We start from the raw sequence: 21,372 nt of genomic DNA on the forward strand, positions 1-21,372 counted from the left end.
GGCACCTCTTACTGGAGTCCTTAATTCCGGCAATTCAACACGTGACTCATGTAGTCTCATAACGTGTCTGCCCCTGTGCACACCCTGGTACACCACAGGGAACTCACAAAAACTCATATCCCATCATGTCACTTTACAGATATTTGTTCGTGTCACTGTACATCTATGTACCACCTGGACTGCTATATCTCTTTTTTTCTTAAAAATTTTTTTTAATGTTTATTTATTTCTGAGACAGAGAGAGACAGAGTATGAATGGGGGAGGGGCAGAGAGAGAGGGAGACACAGAATCCGAAGTAGGCTTCAGGCTCTGAGCTGTCAGCACAGAGCCCGACGCGGGGCTCGCCCTCACAAACGGTGAGATCATGACCTGAGCCGAAGTCGGTTGCTCAACTGACTGAGCCACCCAGGTGCCCCCCCTCCTTTTTTTTTCCTTTTAGAGAAAGCATGTGAGTGGAGGAGAGGGATAGAGGGAGAGACAGAGAGAGAGAGAGAGAGAGAGAGAGAGAGAGAGAGCGCCAATGAGAATCCCAAGCAGGCTTCATGCTCAGTGTGGAGCTAGATACAGGGCTCCATCCCATGACCCTGGGATCAGGACCTGTGCTGAAATCAAGAGTCAGATGCTCAACCAACTGAGCCACCCAGGCACCCCTCTTATTTCTAAATATTTAAAAAAGTTTACATTACTTTTTGAACTTAGCAATAATATCCATAGAATCTTGAGTTTGGTGTGCTAAATATATTTTTTATCTGAACCACATGAAAATCAGTACAGAACTATTGAAAACATCTGTCTTCGCCGTCTGACCACCTCCACAGCCCCTATGACATGGTCCTACCCTGGTTTCTGTATCGTGGTAGAAACTTTAATAAGTTCTGTGAATGCTGGTGAGAGATTTAGGAATTTTGCCCTAAGGAACCATGGAAAGCAACAGGAAGTGGTGCTGGAGCTTGAGGAATAAGCTGGAGAGACACAGGAGATAGAGAAGGAAAACAGTTTGAGGCAGAGGGAACAGCGTGAGCCAAGGCATGAAAATGTGGAATTACATGGTGTGTTCAGAATATACATTTTCCTTAACAATTTAGGTATTTAAGGGGTATTCCGAGGGTTGTTAAAGTTAAAAATAAGTACCAGATCTTTCAAAATTTGATTCTTCACAGAATAGGGCACATTTTTTTCTTATTCCTTTTCTATGTCTCCTACCTCCCTACACCCTAAGAGGCCTTGCACAGTTGTGCCTGGTCTGTGTGAATGATCGTTTTTTTGTGTCTACAAGAAATTGCCTGCAAGTCTCTGTCACCTTTCAGGCACAGCCTCTGCAGGTGTTCGTGATCCACTGATCCAGACATGGGGCAGTGTGGCCTGGGAGACAGAGGATACAGGGTGCAGGTTGTGAGCAGGAGGATGCGTCACTGGGGCACATCTCTTAGAGGAAGCCAGGCAGGTGTGCTGGCAAATCTAGAAGCATTCTCACAAATATTTTTGGCATCTTGGTGTTAGGAAAACTTTTTAGAGAGACTTATTTTTTTCCATCTGCCTTTGCTGATCTCTCTTTTCTTCTACCGAATTCCTTGAAAGTTCTTTTCTTCTACCTAATTCCTTAAAATGCCCCCTGAACATTTTCTGGTAAAGATAATTCTGTAACTATGAAGATAAAATATAATTTAGAAACACATTTTTTTTTAAAAGTGTTATATGTTGGATAGATCACATCATCATCATTTCTTCTGTGAGGAGTCATCCAAAGGTTTTCACTTGAAAGACTGAAGCACTTCCTTCTGGATTATGTGGGGTTTAGAGGATCATCTACAGAATTGTTATTAGTGTCCAATTCTTGATGGCAGAGGTCATGACTCAGTGGGCCCTGTGGTTCTTGGCTGCATGGTAGTTCAGATGATGTATTATGGTGTGTTTTTGTTCTGTTTTTTGTTCTTTGCTTTGATTTCCATTAAGTTGACAGCTAAGTCAGAACTGATCTATCAGTTTGTGGAATATTTAACACAAGCTGTGGAGAGCTACAAGCAGCGGATGGACTGGCTCACCAGCAGAAGCCGCCAGATTTTTGGTGTCATCTTGGAACAGTGCATCACCATAGTGCTGGATTTTGGCAGCATGCGGGAGGAGGAGCTTAATCTGTGCCAAGATGCTCTAATAATGGTCCTCCAGGAGCAGGTGGCTCACATAGCCAAGTTTAATATCATATGGTGAGTTCCCATAGGAAGAGGATATTTCTGGGAAACTTCATAAGTAGCTTCCATTTATTCGGAGTTAAGTAACATAACTAACATAGTTCTATGGGGAGTAAGGAGGTCTTATCTTGTCATTTCCTAGAATATGTAATTCCAGCAGAAGACCCACAGTAAAACTTTGATCTGCTTTGCATGTGGCATCTTAGTTTTCAGATGAGAAGATATTTAAAAACCTACTTTTCTTCAATGCATAGCAAGGTCAAAATAGAAGAATAGGAATTTTATTGAATATATATTTAAGGCCATAAAAATCCTTTAGGTGATTTTATCTTATATAATGAATTCAACCTTGTCACAAGTATCACTTTTTTCAGACTGAGCTTATGACTCCCCTGTAAATTGACCCTCTTAAATCAGAACAACAGGTGATTGGCTTTATAGAATTTCCCATATTTCAGAGTTTTCACAACCAATTATTTACGGATTTTTGGATTCGAGAGAATTTGGGCTCTAAGGCCAACTTTTCATGTGGAACATTGGCTGTACCTCTCTGATGGGAAAAATCTGGATGAAGGCCATCTACCTAACTGAGTTTTTCTTTAAAATAAAACAGTTTCAGCTAAACAGATAACATCTTTGGGGATGCTGCTTAATTGTGTTCTATCCCAGATTCCCATTTCTGTGACAGATATATTACTGAGGGAATTGAGCCTTAAGTTTGCAATGCTTTAACTTTCTTGGAAACATTCTGTAGCATATAGGCCACTCAGCCAGATTCCTACCCAGAGGAGCCACACAGAGGTGACACAGGTATGAGGCAGCCTTTGTCTCTGAAGGTGGGCTATCAGGGACAGCTCGGGCTGGCTCATTAATCCAAGATTCATATAATTCTTATAATTATGAATGCATGTATGATTCATATAATTTGTTCAATTATAAACACAGAGATACATAAATTCAAAGTTTATTTATTTTTTTTAAGAGAGAGAGAGAGAGAGAGAGAGAGCAGGGGAGGAGAGAGAGAGAATCCCAGGCAGGCTCCATGCTATCAGCACAGAGCCCGATGCGGGGCTTGAACCCATGAACCGTGAGATCATGACCGGAGCCCAAATGAAGAGTCGGATGCTTAACTGACTGAGCCACTCATGTACCCCAGAGATAAATAAATTCAAATGGCTGTTCTTTCTTGGGGGGATTCTATCACTTTTTTCTAAGTCCAAACTAAATTGTTTAATCACATGTTCCCAGGATTTAAAAACTAATGCTCTGCTAAACTCAATATTATTTTTGATCCAGAAGAGGTAACTGATGTGAATTCAGAACAATGAAAACAACGTCTTAAAAGAATTAGAAATAAAATTCTAGCATAATGAAATCATTGCTGATTTGTAAATATTAATGCTGTGAGTCCTTATAAATTTACTATTAATTGAAGATAGTTGTATATAAAACTGCCTGTTTATGAAAATAACTCTCTCAATAGTTTTAATACAGCTGTTAATGTTTGCATTTTTGAGATTTTTAATGTTTATTTTTGAGAGAGAGAGAGAGACAGAGCGTAAGCAGGAGAGGGCAGAGAGAGAGGGAGACAGAATCTGAAGCAGGTTTCAAGCTCTGAGCTGTCAGCACAGAGCCTAACATGGGGCTCAAACCCACGAACCACAAGATCATGACCTGAGCAGAAGTCAGACACTTAACTGACTGAGCCACCCAGGTGCCCCCATTTTTGAGATTTTTTTAACCCTCCCGTACACATTGTTCTTCCTAGTCAGTACACTTATGAAAGATAATGGTGCTTTGCAAACCCATCTTAAGCAGCTTGCCTATTTTGTTGGTAACTTTCAGAGGGCTGGGAGCTGCATGTTCTTTCCTTCAGCTCTGGTGATGTTAAGTGTTTGTTACTCTCAGGTGTGGGCCTGAGGGCTGATAGCTCTGTTGCCCACTGCCCCATGACAGCCCCATGTGATTCCTTTCAGGGTTTCTCAGGAGCCTGTGAAATGGCAGGAAGATGCTGCTCCTGTGACAGGACAGTCCATAGCTGCTGCCATCAGTTGGGTTGAAAAACTGCCTTTTGAGCTGGCTGTGAGCCATGCTAGCCGCCTGGACGCACTGCTGGAAGCTGGGCAAGACAAAACGGTAAGTGTGCATCCATGGTGGGCCCCAGGTCACGTACGTGGCTTCAAGTTTATCTCTCTACACCCAGTATCCTCATACTGCCTTTCAACTGACCTTAGCCCTTACCCCTCCCAGCAGCATCCCACAGAGGCTACATCACTGGCATTGAGGAGTCCTATAAGTCCTGTTCACCTCTGAATTTGGAACCAACTGAGAAATCAGTGACGTGCCCCAGGTGGGGATCAAAATGGCAACTTTGGTGATGGCTGAGCTGGACCAACCACAATGAGGCTCCATAATGCTGCCCCCTGACCCTGGCAGGGCTCCCTCTGGGTGATCAGGGCACAGGGTAGACCCTTATTTAACCAGTGCCAGCAGAGCCACATGCTGCTCACATCCACTGAGCATTGAGAAAGGACAGGGAATTAGGCATAGTTGTGCATCTTTAATATTTTAATTCTGCTCTTGCTCTCCTGACAGTTAGATAAATCAATCCATCTCTAATGGGGAAGAGAGGCTGGAAGACTCTTCATAGAACCCTGAGATCGAGGAAATAGTTTCCCCACATCTGTGTTCTGAGTCTGTCCCAGTCCCTCTTCTTCACAAATGTGTCTGTTACGTGCCTTCCAAGGTGAAGTATATCCATGCAGATGAGTCATCCACTTTTGAATGTTAATGCATTTGCACATGCTTTTTGATAGGACCCTTTGGACACAAAGCCTTACCTAGAAGAAGTGCTGAAATAGTGGTGGTTTATGTTCTTTTAGCCACAAGGGTATGAGCTTTTGTGAGTGATTCTAAGGATGGGACCTGAAGGGCAGTGGCAAGTTAGTGGGCAAGGACTCTGGACAGGTGGGGTCCTTTGGACAGTCTCAGCTCCCCAGGTGGGGGTAGATCTGCTTTCCTTTGGGATACAGATACTCAATTAATTTTTGATTGGTATTAAAACTTAATTGCTTCCTCTGCTCTGGACGCCCAGTGATTCTGTAGATTCAAGCTTTTCTCTGCTATGTTAAAGAGCCTTTTCTTTTGGGCAAGGAGGCCATGTGCTGGCACCTTGAAAGGATATCCCCCAGTGGTCACCAGATTGTTTTCATTGATACTGGGGATGATGGTTTGATATTGGAAATGCATTGTTTATCCTTTCAAAGCCAGAGGAACAAATGTTCCCATTAAAGAACAAAATACAAGCTACTTTGTTCTTTGGCCTTTCAAGTTTGTTTAAACATCTGTAAAGTTTCAGTTGTCTGGACACTATAATAAAGATTCAAGAAATGGAACATTTCACAGGATCTAGGATGCACACATGGGTGTTCTGTTTCTTTGTTCACCTGGCTTCCTCAGTCATAGCAGACTCTGGCAACCTGCCATGACTTGAAGATTTCCCAGTGACCTTGATTTTCTGTTTTACTTCCCCCTGGTTTGTGCTTCTCCTTTCTTGGGTTCATCCCCAGCCCAGGAAACATGGAACAATTTAGTGAGTGCCAGGGAAGTTCTGTAGAGGATTAAGAACCCAGAAAGAGGTTAACAGGCACTGATTATCAAATGCCACTTGAAAACTCTTGAGAAGAGACTGTGGAGTATGGCAAATACAAAACAGATTCAGACCACTGCATCGGTCCTCCTAGAGCTTCTACCTGGTTGTGGTCCATAGGAAATTTCTAGTAACTATAACTGCCTCATATATAAAAATGCCATTCTCTATGTTTTGTGAGGTATATAGGGTAGGGAGAGGAATAGATTTCCCTTACTGGTTGCTTCTCTGACCTGTGCCCCTCATGCCCACCCCAGTGAGTTCCAAAATTACCCATGTAGCTGTAGTTTTCTCTGAATAGAAAATATGTAAGGCTTAAGAAACCTTTTGAACAGTAAATCCTGCTGATGATAACTTGCTTTGGGTTAGCATCTCCTGTGAGTGAGTTCTGAGAAGAACCAAGAGAGTGGGGATTGTCTTTTGTTCAAAGATTAACACGGGAGTTGGGTTTTGGTATCAGGTTCCACTTGAGGAGGAAGGGCTGACTGATGCACTTGGTGAGTGTGAAGGAGGATAATCGGAGGCTACTGGCCTCCTCCAGAACTGGGCTTTGTACCCATGATTGGACCAGAAGACTGAACAGGCAGGGATGACTGAGGGTGAGCCTTTGAATCCAGAGGAGCCAGGCAGTGTGGGGTCTGTTTAATCCTAGCTCTGATGGCAGCACTTAGAGAGCACTGTTGATGAAGTACTCTTGTATCCTGTGCCAAAAGGCCTGGCTCATGGGAAGGCAGCCTGTGGGGTACTGAGGAAATGTCTGGCAGTTTAGAGGGGCTGGCATTGTCCTCAGAGCCCAGGTGTGCCATCCAGCCCAGGGTTTCTGCTCTGCAGCATCCCGTGGTCCCAGGATAGGTCTTTGGGAAGTTGGTAGCTTCCTTGACCTTAATGAAGAGGAGTGTTGTGCCAGGAGGCCCTGGAATGCCTAGTGATCCTGGATGTGAGGGGTCGTTAGGAAAGAGAAGCCTGATTATCCAAAGCCCTGATTCCTAGCTGCCTAAGAAAGATAACTGAGGGGGCTTTGCTTCTGCTTTCAGCAGAAGGCTACCTGCCCAAAGGGCACCTACGTTTCTCTTTGTGTTCTCTCAGCCTCTCTTCCATCCAGGTGATAGGCACACATTTGTTTACTTAAAAAAAAATCCCATTCACTGGGAGGCTAAGGGGGTGAATTAGAGACAGACCCACATGATTCCATAAGGAGCTTTCAGCACTGGACAGTAAACTGAAGGGCTGGCCACACCAATCATGAGCTTGGCAGTGGGTCAGACAGGCATCAAATCTTTTCACCTTTGTCCCTAGAGATGGCAGTGCCTGGCAACATCTTGATAGGTGTTTGTTGTACATTGAAGGAATGGGAAAGAAGTAATGTTGATAATTTTGAGGTTGGGGCGAGATGTGCATCCAAGAAATTCCCATTGACTATGCTGTGGTACAGATTTGATTATTTTGAATTGAAGTGTAGTGGTCTGTGTGGGACCAGGCCGGTGAATTTGCTGAGCCTTGTGTGACAGGGCTGGTGGGGATAGTAGGTGGAGACAGGGACTTGGAAGCCTGGGAGGCCGGAAAGTTGGTGGTGGTCAAGGGTGTTATCAGGGATTGGAGAACTGAGCTGGGCTAATATCAAGAGGGCAGTCACCACCATGGAGGGATCAGAAAAATCAAAATAGGCTGAATCAGGAAAGAGTCCCCACAGGTACTGGGAAGACCTGGAGGTCAGATCCAAGGTCTGGAGTTGGTCAAAACTGTTGAAATGGTTAAAATTTTATGAAGGATAGGAGAATTTTGTTAGATCTCTGGTTGCCATTCTGGTTGACTTTCATCTGACTTCTTGCAGAGTGGAGATTTTTACACTCAGAGGTTTCCGACAAGCTGTGGCAGAGGGCAGTCAGGGAAGAAGCAGCCACTGCCAGTCTGGTTCTTCTTTTCCCCCAAACCTGTGTTTGAGAAGATGTCAAGGCTTCCTTGGCTAGGCGGAATGCAGGTTGCCGTGGGAAGCCGCAGAACAAATGGCCCAGGCAGAATAAGATATTTCAAGTGAAAACAGAAACGTTCCACCCTATTTTCGGTGGTGCAAAGTTTTCAGCTCACAGTAAAATAGCTGAATGGAACCCAAAATATTTTCTATGTCTTGTGTTATCAAATTCAGTGCAGATTAGCATTTAGGGAAATGCTGGTCAGTGAGAAGGCTGCTCCTGGTCCTCACCGCTGTTGCTCACCCTTAAGACTGGCCCTTGTCCTAAGAAGCTCAGTGGTACTGGGGAAAGGGGAGAGGATTCCAATGAAGACAGTTCCCTTGAGCCAGACAACCTCACCCAATTTCTGGTCAGTGATATTGATCTCATGGGCTAGGAGCCTTGAATGGTGTGGGTGCCAAGGAAGTGAAAACAGTGCCTGTTTCTGGTCACCTTCCTGTCCCATGATCTCGCGTACACAGTTCTGGAATTCACGTCCATCTCTAAGAGGTAACCAGCCTTGCCATGATGAGCCAACAGAATAAAGTGGTTGAAAGCAAAGGCAGAAGCTCCTATGGGGGTCAGGGAGCTTGATTTACTAGCTGTAAGACCAGGTCAATTTACCTGTCCAGACCTCAGTTTCTTCATCTGTAAACAGGATGCAATAATAAGAATTCATTTTCCACAGGACTATTGTGAGTGTTGAATAAAACAATCTGTGTTGGCTTATCATCCCAAAGAGCAGATGACCCCAAAGCCATTTCACTTTAAAAGGTGTTTTGCCAGTTTGTGGGGGAATGGGCTAGGTAGCAGCATATTTATTTTCTTTTTTTCTCAGTGTCATTATGTGAGTGGAAAGGAGAGGCAGGAAGGCAGTGTGTAGGGGGTGACTGAGAGTGGGACAGGTGGTCTCGTTGTAGGGCATGTCCCAGGAAATATGGACCCTGCATGGATAACCAAAAACCTAGGCAATTAAGAAACTGAGCAATGAACTTGATGAATAGTGAATAACCCCATAACCTGAGTAAAGGAAAGGAAATCCTGACTCACTGCTGGCTACATCAATTTTTAGCTTGATGAAATCTCAAGGGAAAAACATTTCTGCACAAGGATTTCAGACTCTTGGGTTATTGCCAGAGCAGAGAAGCTGAGTTTGCACAATGTGCAACAGAGATGCATGGTGTCAGAAGATGCTGACAGACCTCCCTCCTAGAGAGATGTTTGCCCCCACCACTTCCCTTGTTGAGCTAACAAATCCTAGGAAAGAATCTCAAGACTCCTCTCTTGGGCCATGTGTGACTTTAGATCTTTATGTGAGGTTGAACCTGTCCTCATGCTAAACTTGAGCCCTGACCCAGCTGGAACACTACTAACAGTGCAACTGAAGGGAGCCTACTTAACCTGTCTCACACAAGGTAATGTGTAACATGGGGGAAAAAGGGAAAGAGAATGCATTTGCTGGGAGAATAATACTAGCTGCCTGACAAGGAATGTGAGGAACAGTTTTTTCCTTCCTTTAATGTTGTTTTGTTTTGTTTTGTTTTCTGTCTCTTGGTGACTGGCTGAAAGAAATGTGTAGTACTGCTCAGTCTTTACCCCCCGTTAGGTCTTTAAAAATTTTTTGTTTAATGTTTTATTTATTTTTGAGACAGAGACAGAGCATGAGCAGGGGAGGGGCAGAGAGAGAGGGAGACACAGAATCCGAAGCAGGCTCCAGACTCTGAGCCCGATGTGGGGCTCGAACTCATAAACCATGAGATCATGACCTGAGCTGAAGTTGGACACTTAACCAACTGAGCCACCCAGGCACCCCTAAAATTTTTTTTAATGTTTATTTATTCTTTAGGGAGAGAGAGAAACAGAGTGTGAGTGGGGGAGGGGCAGAGAGAGAGGGAGACACAGAATCTGAAGCAGGCTCCAGGCTCTGAGCTGTCAGCACAGAACCCAACTCAGGGCTTGAACCCATGAACCACGAAATCATGACCTGAGCCGAAGTCAGACGCTTAACCGACTGAACCACCCAGGTGCCCCCAGTTAGGTCCTTTTTAAAATCGTGGTTTGAAAGCCTTGAGAGAAAGAGTCATGAGTGTGGGAGCCCCATGGAAGAAAGGCTGTTGCTGGAGTAGGCTGCTGTCAGCTTCCACTCTGGCCGTGGCCTCCCTCCCAGCCGGGGCCCTCTGCCACCCTGCTCTCACCATCTCCCTGGGCACAGTTGGCCCCAGCTGCTGCAAACAGGGTGGCCCAGCCAGCTGGAGAGCTGATCATAAGTCCTCTTCATAAGTGCCAGGTGGGTTTGAGTCCCAGTTTGAAGTCGAACTGAGGCACCTGACTATTTACCTTCAGTTCACAGGGCTTTATGATTAGAGATAGGCTCAGGAGTCCTAAGGGGATGGTGACACCTATTTTTTCCTTCAAACCCATTTCATTTTCTGGGGGTTCTCCCCCAGTTAGCCATGGGGACAATCCATGAGGGTGCTTTTAGGGACAGATTCAGATGATATGTGCTGCTGGGTTTTAACTTTCTGAAATATATACATGCATAAGTGGAAGTCATCTCGTTTAAACTTAGTCACAAGGGACACTGTATTACCTCCCTTTGTATAAGTGAAGAAACTGAAGTTCTATCACTTGCCCAATTTCATAGAACTCATTAGTTCTCATTGCCCTCCCTCATTAGCAGGGAGGGCAAACACTGTGAGAGGCAGAATCTGCAGGAAGAGCAAGAGCAGTGTGGTTGAGGTCGGGGTGGAACCTTGTCACGCGGCCCCCTTGGGTGGATTTCATGTGTCTCTAAATTAAGCAGGGAGCACTTTGGGATTGTCTCCTACCTAGATGAGGTATACATCTCCCATATCCCTAGCTGAAAGTTGGGGTGTGTGTGTGGTGGGGCTCCTGACATGGGTTTGTTCGTTCTCTCATTCTCGTCATGGCCTGGCATGGTGGTGAGAGTCAAGGCCCAGTGCTGCATGAAGTCAGGACAGTCTCATCTCCCAGGCATGTGTTTCCTCGTGAGATGAGAACAGAGCATGAACCCAGTGGGAATATGCCCTCCTTCCCTCATTCTGCCTCAGACTGAGGATAGATGAGTCTGTAGAATTCTGGCACCACCATGGGAGATGGTTAATAAGCTTCCTGCCCACAGCGGCTGTGCCAACACGTCCTTCATGTTGAAAACAGCCACTCCTGACCTGTCGACTGTATCCGGGGGCTTAGTGGAAGCTATTTTCCACATTGGCCAATCATATCCTTCCCATGCAATATCTGAGACCATGAGCACTGCCAATAGACCTTCTTGGCACCAGGCCTTGAATAGTTCACTTCCTGACTTCAGCCTCTAAATGTCCTCACAAAACATGGAATAGTGCTGTTATTCCTGCTGTCCCCCACTGTCCCAAGGCAGTTTTGTAGAAAGTATATTGCCAGTGAGTTCAGTACAAGGCTGGGGCATGTCAGGGAGATAAATTGTCAGTACTACTGTCTTGCAGATGGAATCCATTTACTACTTTGTGGTGGGAGACATTCCTGAGCAAACCAAGGAGCTTCTCCTTCAGAAGGCTTTGGAGATCCCATGTCCTGTCTGCACAGTGTCCTTCAATGCCAGAGGAGAAGGCACTATAGCGTTCTTAAAAGATCTGAGTGCCAAGACCCACAGCAGGTAGGCAGAAAACATGCTCTTGAGTGACAGTGGGTGAGCTGCCTACTTCTGCAAGGTCAGCAGTGGTTTTCCTAACTGGTTTGTTCCTATGTTCTCCTCTTTCCAGTGGTCTTTAGTCTTCGTGGCCTTTTCTTTTCTACCCTATATTAATATCTTGCCTTGTTATTGCTTTGACATCAGGGGTCCTTGCTGCCCCTGGAAAGACTGCTCCTTCCAAGGCTAGCTAATTCCTAGAGAGCATAAATGACCCAGGAGTGCACTTTTGTATGCAGGTTAACTGATCCAGAGCCCGCTGTGATGCCTACGGGCACTCACACTCAATACTGCAAGCCAGGCCAGGTAGCAGACAACTTGGGGTAACTCCTATACCCCAGAACCCACTGAAATTATTCAGCCAGCCAATCCTAAACCTGCTTCCTCTCCCTCACCCATTCCATCCTCCTGCAAAATCCACAATAAAGACTCTTGCTCATATTTTCTTCTTGTTCTCTCAAGCCTCCTGACTGTCCCTGGTGCTGCCCTGTGTGGCCCTGTGTGGTGTGGTGTGCTGTGTTCCCTCATCTTGGGAACTGAGTAGTCAGTTTTGGTTGCCATAATAAATACCACAGACTGGGTGGCTTAAACAACAGAAATTTGTTTCTCACACTTGTGGAGGCTGGAAAGTTCAAGATCAAGGTGCTGGCTGATTCAGTTTCTGGTGAGAGCTCTCTTCCTGGCTTGTAGACAGCTGCTTTCTTAACTATATCCTCTCATGGGAGGGAAGGAGGGTAGGAAGGATGAAGGGAAAAAGAGGGGGAGGGGAGAGAGAGAGACAGACAGACAGGGAGAAAGAAAGCAGGAGCATGCCTATAAGCTCTCTGGTGTATCTTCTTTAAAGGAGATTAATCTCACTGGATCAGGACCTTCTGACCTCATTTAACTTTAATTACCTCCTAAGGCTCTATTTCCAAATATGGTCAAATACAGTTACATTGGGGGTTAAGGCTTCAACATATGAATTTAGGGGGCGGAGGATACAATTCAGTCTATAGCAGGGACTGTGAATAGCAAACTGTATTTTCAGTGGCAGCTAAACTGATCTAATGGCCTCATCATACCTGAATAATAAAAGGGCCTACATTACAAAACATACCCACCACCTTGTCTGTGTGCATAGGTTTAGGTCCCTTGTGGAGGGAGAGTAGCTACCTATGTGGTTATAAGGAGAATGACTGAGTCCTTTCCTAAGTTAGCCTGTCTGAAATGGGTACAATTCCTGCCCTTGAGCATTTGTTCCCAAATTTAATTGCTCATCGTATTTGACTGAGGAGCTTGTTAATAATTCAGAGGTCAAGCCATAACCAGTAAAGAAATTGAATTAGTAATAAAAAATCTCCCAAAAAAACAAGAGTCCAGGGTCAGATGGCTTTCCAGGGGAATTCTACCAAACATTTAAGGAAGAGTTAATGCCTATTCTCTTGAAGCTGTTCCAAAAAATAGAAATGGAAGGAAAACTTCCAAACTCTTTCTATGAAGCCAGCATTACCTTGATTCTAAAACCAGATGGAGACCCCACTAAAAAGGAGAACTATAGACCAATTTCCCTGATGAACATGGATGCAAAAATCCTCAACAAGATATTTGCCAACTGTATCCAACAATACATAAAAAAAATTGTTCACCATGACCAAGTAGGATTTATACCTGGGATGCAGGGCTGGTTAAATATCCAGAAAACAATCAGTGTGATTCATCACATCAATAAAAGAAAGGACAAGAACTATATGATCCTCTCAGTAGATGCAGAGAATGCATTTGACAAAATACAGCATCCTTTCTTGATAAAAACCCTCAAGAAAGTAGGGATAGGAGGATCATACCTTGAGGTAATAAAAGCCATATACAAAAGACCCAATGCTAATATCATCCTCGATGGGGAAAAACCGAGAGCTTTCCCCCTAAGGTCAGGAACAAGACAGGGATGTCCACTCTTGCCACTATTATTCAACATAGTATTGGAAGTCTTAGCCTCTGCAATCAGACAACACAAAGAGATAAAAGGCATCCAAATAGGCTAGGAGGAGGTCAAACTTTCACTCTTCGCAGATGACATGATACTCTATATTGGAAAACCCAAAAGATTCCACCAAAACACTGCTAGAACTGATTCATGAATTCAGGAAAGTTGCAGGATATAAAATCAATACACAGAAATCAGTTGCATTCCTATACATCGACAATGAAGCAACAGAAAGAGAGATCAAGGAATCAATCCCATTTACAATTCCACCAAAAGCCATAAAATACCTAGGAGTAAATCTAACCAAAGAGGTAAAAAATCTATACACTGAAAACTATAGAAAGCTCATGAAAGAAATTGAAGAAGACACAAAGAAATGGAAAAAGATTCCATGCTCCTGGATAGGAAGAATAAATATTGTTAAAATGTTGATACTACCCAAAGCAATCTGTATATTCAATGCAATCCCTATCAAAATAACACCAGCATTCTTCACAGAGCTAGAACAAATAATCCTAAAATTTGTATGGAACCAGAAAAGACCCCAAATAGCCAAAGCAATCCTGAAAAAGAAAACCAAAGCAGGAGGCATCACAATCCCGGACTTCAAGCTATACTTCAAAGTTGTAATCATCAAGACAGTATGGTATTGGCACAAGAACAGACAATCAGATCAATGGAACAGAATAAAGAACCCAGAAATGGACACACAAACATATGGCCAACCAATCTTTGACAAAGCAGGACAGAATATCCAATGGAATAAAGTGATGCTGGGAAAACTGGACAACGACATGCAGAAGAATGAACCTGGACCACTTTCTTACACCATACACAAAAATAAACTCAAAATGGATGAAAGACCTAAATGTAAGACAAGAAGCCATAAAAATCCTCGATGAGAAAGCAAGCAAAAACCTCTTTGATCTTGGCCACAGCAACTTCTTACTCAACACGTCTCCAGAGACAAGGGAAACAAAAGCAAAAATGAACTACTGGGACCTCATCAAAATAAAAAGCTTCTGCACGGTGAAGGAAACAATTAGCAAAACTAAAAGGCAACCGATGGAATGGGAAAAGGTATTTGCAAACAACATATCAGATAAAGGGTTAGTATCCAAAATCTATAAGAACTTTTCAAACTCCACACCCAAAAAACAAATAATCCGGTGAAGAAATGGGCAAAAGACATGAATAGACACTTCTCCAAAGAAGACATCCAGATGGCCAACTGACACATGAAAAAATGCTCAACATCACTCATCATCAGGGAAATACAAATCAAAGCCACCACAATGAGATACCACCTTACACCAGTCAGAATGGCTAGCATTAACAACTCAGGCAACAACAGATGTTGGCAAGAATGTGGAGAAAGAGGATCTCTTTTGCACTGCTGGTGTGTGAATGCAAGCTGGTGCAGCCACTCTGGAAAACAGGATGGAGGTTCCTCAAAAAATTAAAAATAGAACTACCCTATGACCCAGCAATTGCACTACTAGGTATTTATCCAAGGGATACAAGGATGCTGTTCCGAAGGGACACATGCACCCCCATGTTTATAGCAGCACTATCAACAATAGCCAAAGTATGGAAAGAGCCCAAATGTCCATTGATGGATGAATGGATAGAGAAGATGTGGTATATATATACACAATGGAGTATAACTTGGCAATCAAAAAGAATGAAGTCTTGCCATTTGCAACTACATGGATGGAACTAGATGGTATTATGCTAAGTGAAATTAGAGAAAGACAAATATATGACTTCACTCATATGAGGACTTTAAGATACAAAGCAGATGAACATAAGGGAAGGGAAGCAAAAATAATACAAAAATAAGGAGGGGAACAAAACAGAAGAGACTCTTAAATATGGAGAACAAACTGAGGGTTACTGGGGGGGTTGTGGGAGGGGGGATGGGCTAAATGGGTAAGGGGCACTAAGGAATCTACTCCTGAAATCATTGTTGCACTATATGCTAACTAATTTGGATGTAAATTTAAAAAAATAAAATAATTCAGAGGTCAAGGGCTTCACCTTACAGGCTGATACTTCTACATAATAGAGGAGATCCTGGGGATATGCATTTAATCATTCACTTTGAATAAGAGCTGCCTAGGGAGTTTGATTAAAATGCAAATATCTTGGCCACAGCCCCAGAGATCCTGATTTGTGAGCTCTAGAGAGGGCCAAGAATATTCATTCTTAACCAGACCCCTGGTGACTCTGAGGACCACTGCTCTGGCTTCTCTCAAGGCCCTTTGAAAATCTTTTAACATTAGGTGCTTCAATTTTGGGTTCCTAACCACCTCCCCCCAATAAAGAGGGGGCTCACTGTCCTACTTTTGCTAGTAGAGAGAGTAAAAGTCAATTGGCAGGACCATCTGTCTTGCTAGTCCTCTGCTTAGTTCACGTGGGGCACTTTCTGTGGGCAGGTGAGGTGTTAGGGCGTAATTTAACATGGGAGAAGCTGCAGTTTAGGCCGAGCACCATCAAGTGAGTTTTGCAGAAGAGGATGACACATAGATATGCTTTTCTGTCTCTGTTTTGGCCCTCGTGGATGAGCCTGACCCACAACCAGCAGTGCTCCTGCCTGCTCTGCCCCCAGCCAGACCGCTGTGTCTCTTGCTTGGCCTCTGCACACCTTTGGTTTTTGAGTTCTAGCTGTGGTGCAGTTTGTACGGACTATAAAGGGCATGCCCTGAGCTGCTCAGGCTTGCAAGGAGGCTGGACTCTTGGTTCCCTTGTGCCCGAGTCTGTGTCTAAACAGAGCCACCCAGCTGCAAAGCATGTTTTGCTTTCTTGCACAAATGAGGTTGTATTAGCCAGAGGAAATGTCTGCCCTGTTCTCTTTTCTAATCTGGAGAACAGGTCCTGGGCACTGAAGTCCTGGGCACTCAGAGTGTGGGACCTGGTAGGACAAACCTCAGCCCTCCACACTCTGCTGGGTAAGGAGGTCACAGGACAAAAGCAGCTGGCCATTTCCGCTCTGGTGGAAGCACCTGCGGGAGGCAGGAGTGGCCAGGTTAAGGGTCCATTGTCCTCATGAGGGGCTATTGGAACAAGGTTGGCTTGTTTAGTGCCATCAAGTCATTGTTCTAGTCTTACCTGAAACCCTTTAGAAATAAATAGGGCTGAGGCTTCCCGTGGCCCAGGAGAAGCCCCCACATCTCTTCTATCATCCATGCATCTGTCTGTCCATCTCAACTCGTGCTTCAGGATTCTCTTCGTGCTGAGTAACAAGCCGAGGTGGAACTTTAAGGGGCTGGAGGAACATTACCCAGAAATCTTCTGATAATCTGAAAGAAATTACCTGCTATCACTGACTTTTTGGATTCCAGATAATTGGTGTCATGGGTGTGCTTAGCCTATCATTTTGTAGATTACCCCAGTGCTTCTTGAGCTTTATCATGTACACGAATCCCCTAGGGATCTTATTAAAGTGCTTATTCTGACTCAGCAGATCCAGGTAGGGCCCAGGAATGTGCATCTCTAACTAGTTGCCAGTGCTGTTGCTGCTCCTGGGACCACATTTTGGAGTCAGGCTTTAAAAACTAGTCCACACAAGAATTTTTTTCATTAGTGCTTCTGCTTACACTCAAGGGAAGTTCGTGTTTGCCAAGTTAAAGTTGACTGAAGCCCTTTGGCAATTGACAGTTGAGCCAATGGTGCTTGTTGTCGCCAGCTTTCAACACTGAACCCACAGGGCCACAGGCACTGTTGGGGCCTCATTAGACTGTTGGCTTGTCAACACTGTGTTGACATGATTGAACCTGGGAACAGAAGATAAATAAAGCAGAGGGTATCATTTTTCCAGGGTCAATAAATACAATTTGGTTGGCCTAATTACCCTCTAATGAGAAGAGTCATCTGTTAAAATCCCAATACATTTGCAGCTCTCTCTTCTCTTTTGCCTCCCTGTCTTTTGTTTGGGGGAATTGATCAGGTACACGGAAAAGCAGTGAAACATCTAAGATACTCAGTACCACAGCGGAGCAAGTTCACAGTCCTGGGAGAATGAATAGACATACACAAATACCACGATTAGCCTAATGTTGCAAATCTCTTCATGTTTCAGATTCCATGCCTTTGCAGAGAGAACAGAGTGTGTGGAATTTCCTGCATCTGCCTTAAAGGATGGTGACAGTGTAAATACTTGGAATTCAAGGAAACTGAAAGGAAAACCCCCTCCAGGTACCTGGGATAGAAAAAACAGCAACAACAATAAACAACAACAACACAGTGTGGTTTATATCTTAACTTCAGATTTTCTGTATGCTTGGGAAATAAAGCACCACGTAGGGACCAATGGTATCCTTTTCATTATTTATATGGTCCAGGGGAAGTTCATGATGGTAATGATGAATTTGTCAGCTCAGCAACCAGGCATAAGTTTGTTACCCAGGGAAGTGGCCTAAGTAGTATGTGTTGAACTAATATGAGAACCTTCTGGAGATGTAGTCCTGCTGTGTCAGTGCTGGACTTAGTTCCTGGTAAGGCAGAACTCCTGTGCTGTGCCCAGGTTAGCTGGATGCTGTGGTGAGGATCCCTGCAGTTCTTGGGAAGTTTCTGCTGCCCAACCTGTCAGTGACAGCAGGGCTTGTAGATTCATGTGCAGGATTGACCTGCCTCTTATGAGGGCCAGGCATGCACAGGAACCTTTGTGGAGGCAGAGTGAACCTCCCCCTTCATTCAGAGAGTGTCATCAGAGATTTAACAGGCATAGGGAAGGAGGTCACAAAATCAGTGAGAAATAGGTTCAGAAAAAATGGTACTAGAAGGTTACTCAGAAAGCCAAGGGATGGGACTTTCTTTGGAGCTGCTGACATTGCAAAGTGCCAAAGACACCGAGTGAGCTCTGCTGAGAAAAGCAAGGAAGGAAGGGATTGAGAGGTGATGCGGCATGGTGCCGTTGGAGGTCTGAAAAAGGCCCATCGCCACCTCCACCCTCCTACATTTGAAGTTATTGGCAGAGATTTCTAGCTTCAGTATAAGGCAAGAACTACTCTCTGGGAGAAGAGAAGAAGCTGCAGGACACATCTGCGTGACAGGTTTCTTTGTTTATATAACAATACTGCACCTGAGGAGGACACAGTTGCGTAAAGGGACGGGTGGTCAGGTGGAGGCGAAGGAGAGGGGTCAAATCACAAAGCCTGTCCCTGACACATACTTTGTGGATTCAGATTCTCAGTGTCCCACAGGAGCAGGGAAGCGTTTCCACTAGGTCTCACTGGCGGCCCTGATTTAGGTAACTTACGCCCTTGTTCTGTTGGTGAAGTGGGTTTCTTCAGAGAGTTTGAGAAAATGTCAATTGTCAAGGAAGATTAATGCTAATCTAACAAAAACAGTTAATTCAGGATGTATGCCATGCCTACTGAAAGTATTTTACAAGATTAAGCCTAGTGGGCAATATTTCAATCAGGGTAAAGAATGTGAGATGTCCCAGTTCCCCAAGGCATGCCAATTTCTGTAAAGGGGTTTAATTTTGGCTTATGTGTTCCTTGGCAACTTAGTTATAAAGGGAAACCTATCTGGCTACATAGCTTACATTTGCAGCGACTACCATCTTCCCAAACCTGTGAATCATGCAAATTAAATTATAGATTAAAACATTTTCTTGGAATGAAGTGCTCAGACTGTGGCCTGCCATTCTGATGCCATTTCAGCAATCCCACATTCTGAATCTGAGGAGAGAGCCCGAATCCTAAATATGCAACCTTGTCTCCTCTATCCGTCACAGTGTCCCAGAAATGCCAACATTGCATTTCTCCTACTCAAAAACTGCCCAGAAATCCTTTGACACAGTCTTTTGGTTTGGAAAATAAGTGGTTTCCAATCTGACCCAAGGCCTCAGAGGCAGATGTTCAGGCCTTCCTGCTCAGTTCCCTTTCCCTATTTCCCACTATCGGGGTCAAGCATTTATCAGTATGAGTTTGCCTGGGCCCCTCTCCAGGCTGGGGAGAGAGGATGCCTCCTCAGGAGTTCATTGTGCCACCTGTTGTATAGAAAGAAGAGACTGTCAATTGAAGGGTTAGAGGGACACTGCTCAGAGAACTGACCTGGAAGAGATTTCCTGCTATTACCGACTCTCTGGGTTCCAGATAATTGGCATGACTTACCATTACCCCGTGCACTATGCCAATGCAGAAAAACTGTAGTCAAGATAATCATTTTAAAAATTGTAGTAACATATACGTAACATAAAATTTGTCATCTTAACTTTTTTTTAAGTGTACAGTTCAGGAGTGCTGCGTGCACTCACATTGCTGGGCAGCCAATCTCCAAGCCAATCTCATCTGCAAAGCTGTACCCATTAAAACAGCAAATCCCCATTTCCCCTCCTCCAGCCCCTGGCATCTGCCATTCTACTTTCTGTCTCTGAATTTGGCTACTTTAGATACCTCATGTAAGTGGGATCATACAGTATCATTTTGTGTCTGGCTTATTTTACTTTAACCTATGTCCTTAAGGTTCATCCATGTTGTAGCATGCGCCAGAATTTCCTCCCTTTTGAAAGCTGAATAATCTTCTCTTGCATGTATAGACCACATTTTTTTTTTTATCCATTTATCCATTGATGGACACTCAGGCTGTTTCTGCCTTTCGGCTACTGTGCATGATGCTGCTGTGAACACACATATACAACTATCCCTTTGAGACTCTGCTTTCAATTATTTGGGGTATATACCCCACTCATCATGTATGGTAATTCTATTTTTAATTTTGTGGAACCTCCACCTTGTTCACTATAGTGGCTGCTCTGTTTTACACTCCCACCGACAGTGCATAGGTTTTCCACTTCCTCACTAATACGTGTTATTTTCTGGGTTTTGGCTTGTTTACTTTTTGGTTTTGGTTAATAGCTATCCTAGGTGTGAAGTGGTATCTTGTGGTTTTGATTTGCATTTTCCTATTGATTAGTGATATTTGAGCATCTTTTCATGTGCTTGTTTAATACAATAGTGCAGTGTTTTAAAAGTTCAAAGTTAGGGGCACCTGAGTGGCTCAGTCAGTTGAGTGTCTGACTCTTGGTTTCAGCTCAGGTCAAGATCTCAGGTTCCTGAGTTCAAGCCCCATGTCGGTCTCTGCACTGTTAGTGTGGAGGCCGCTTGGGATAATCTCTCTCCCTTGCTCTCTGCCCCTCCCCCACTTGGACTGTCTCTGTGTCTCTTAAAATAAGTAAATAAACTTAAAAAAAAAAGTTCAAAGTTAGTGCAAAAAATCCATCGTGATCAGAGCGTCACAATTTTAAATAAAGACAGGCTCCAGCAATGATGTGTTAGGTCATAAGGTACCCTAAGGTAAAGGGAAAAAATGTGTGCCTCTATACACATTTTATTTATTTGTTTGTTTATTTATTTAAATGTTTATTTTTGAGAGAAAGATAGAGTGTGAGTGGGGGAGGGGCAGAGAGGGAGGCACAGAATCCAAAGCAGGCTCTAGGCTCTGAGCTGTCAACACAGAGCCTGATGCAGGGCTTTAACTCATGAACCATGAGACCATGACCTGAGCTGAAGTCGGATGGTTAACCTACTGAGCCACCCAGGTGCCCCATGTACATGTTTTAATTTATTATTTTTAATGATTGTTTCTTGGTTATTAAAATAGTTGAAAAATATTGAAGAATTGAAACATAGGTGTATTGAAATGACATTATTTAAAAAATTTTTTTTTAACATTTATTTATTTTTGAGACAGAGAAAGACAGAGCATGAACAGGGGAGGGGCAGAGAGAGAGGGAGACACAGAATCTGAAACAGGCTGCAGGCTCTGAGCGGTCAGCACAGAGCCCGACGCGGGGCTCGAACTCACGGGCCATGAGATCATGACCTGAGCCGGTCGGACGCTTAACCGACCAAGCCACCCAGGTGCCCCCAAATGACATTATTTTAAATTTAAGTGTTTTGGGAGTTCTTTCATAGCTTTT

The 21,372-nt window shown here is 44.0% G+C and overlaps 1 protein-coding gene across 1 annotated transcript in view; it reads left to right on the forward strand.

The window, feature by feature from the left end:
• Window positions 1-21,372, forward strand: part of VWA3B (von Willebrand factor A domain containing 3B) — a 201,453-nt gene that overhangs the window by 18,440 nt on the left and 161,641 nt on the right. The window contains 4 exon segments of the mRNA XM_040453963.1: window positions 1,955-2,205; window positions 4,167-4,326; window positions 11,274-11,443; window positions 17,524-17,639. Coding sequence (XP_040309897.1) covers window positions 1,955-2,205; window positions 4,167-4,326; window positions 11,274-11,443; window positions 17,524-17,639 — 697 coding nt within the window.

The sequence above is a fragment of the Herpailurus yagouaroundi genome, unplaced genomic scaffold (genome assembly GCF_014898765.1).
Source record: "Herpailurus yagouaroundi ecotype Mexico unplaced genomic scaffold, PumYag 210, whole genome shotgun sequence".
Lineage (NCBI taxonomy): Eukaryota > Metazoa > Chordata > Mammalia > Carnivora > Felidae > Herpailurus > Herpailurus yagouaroundi.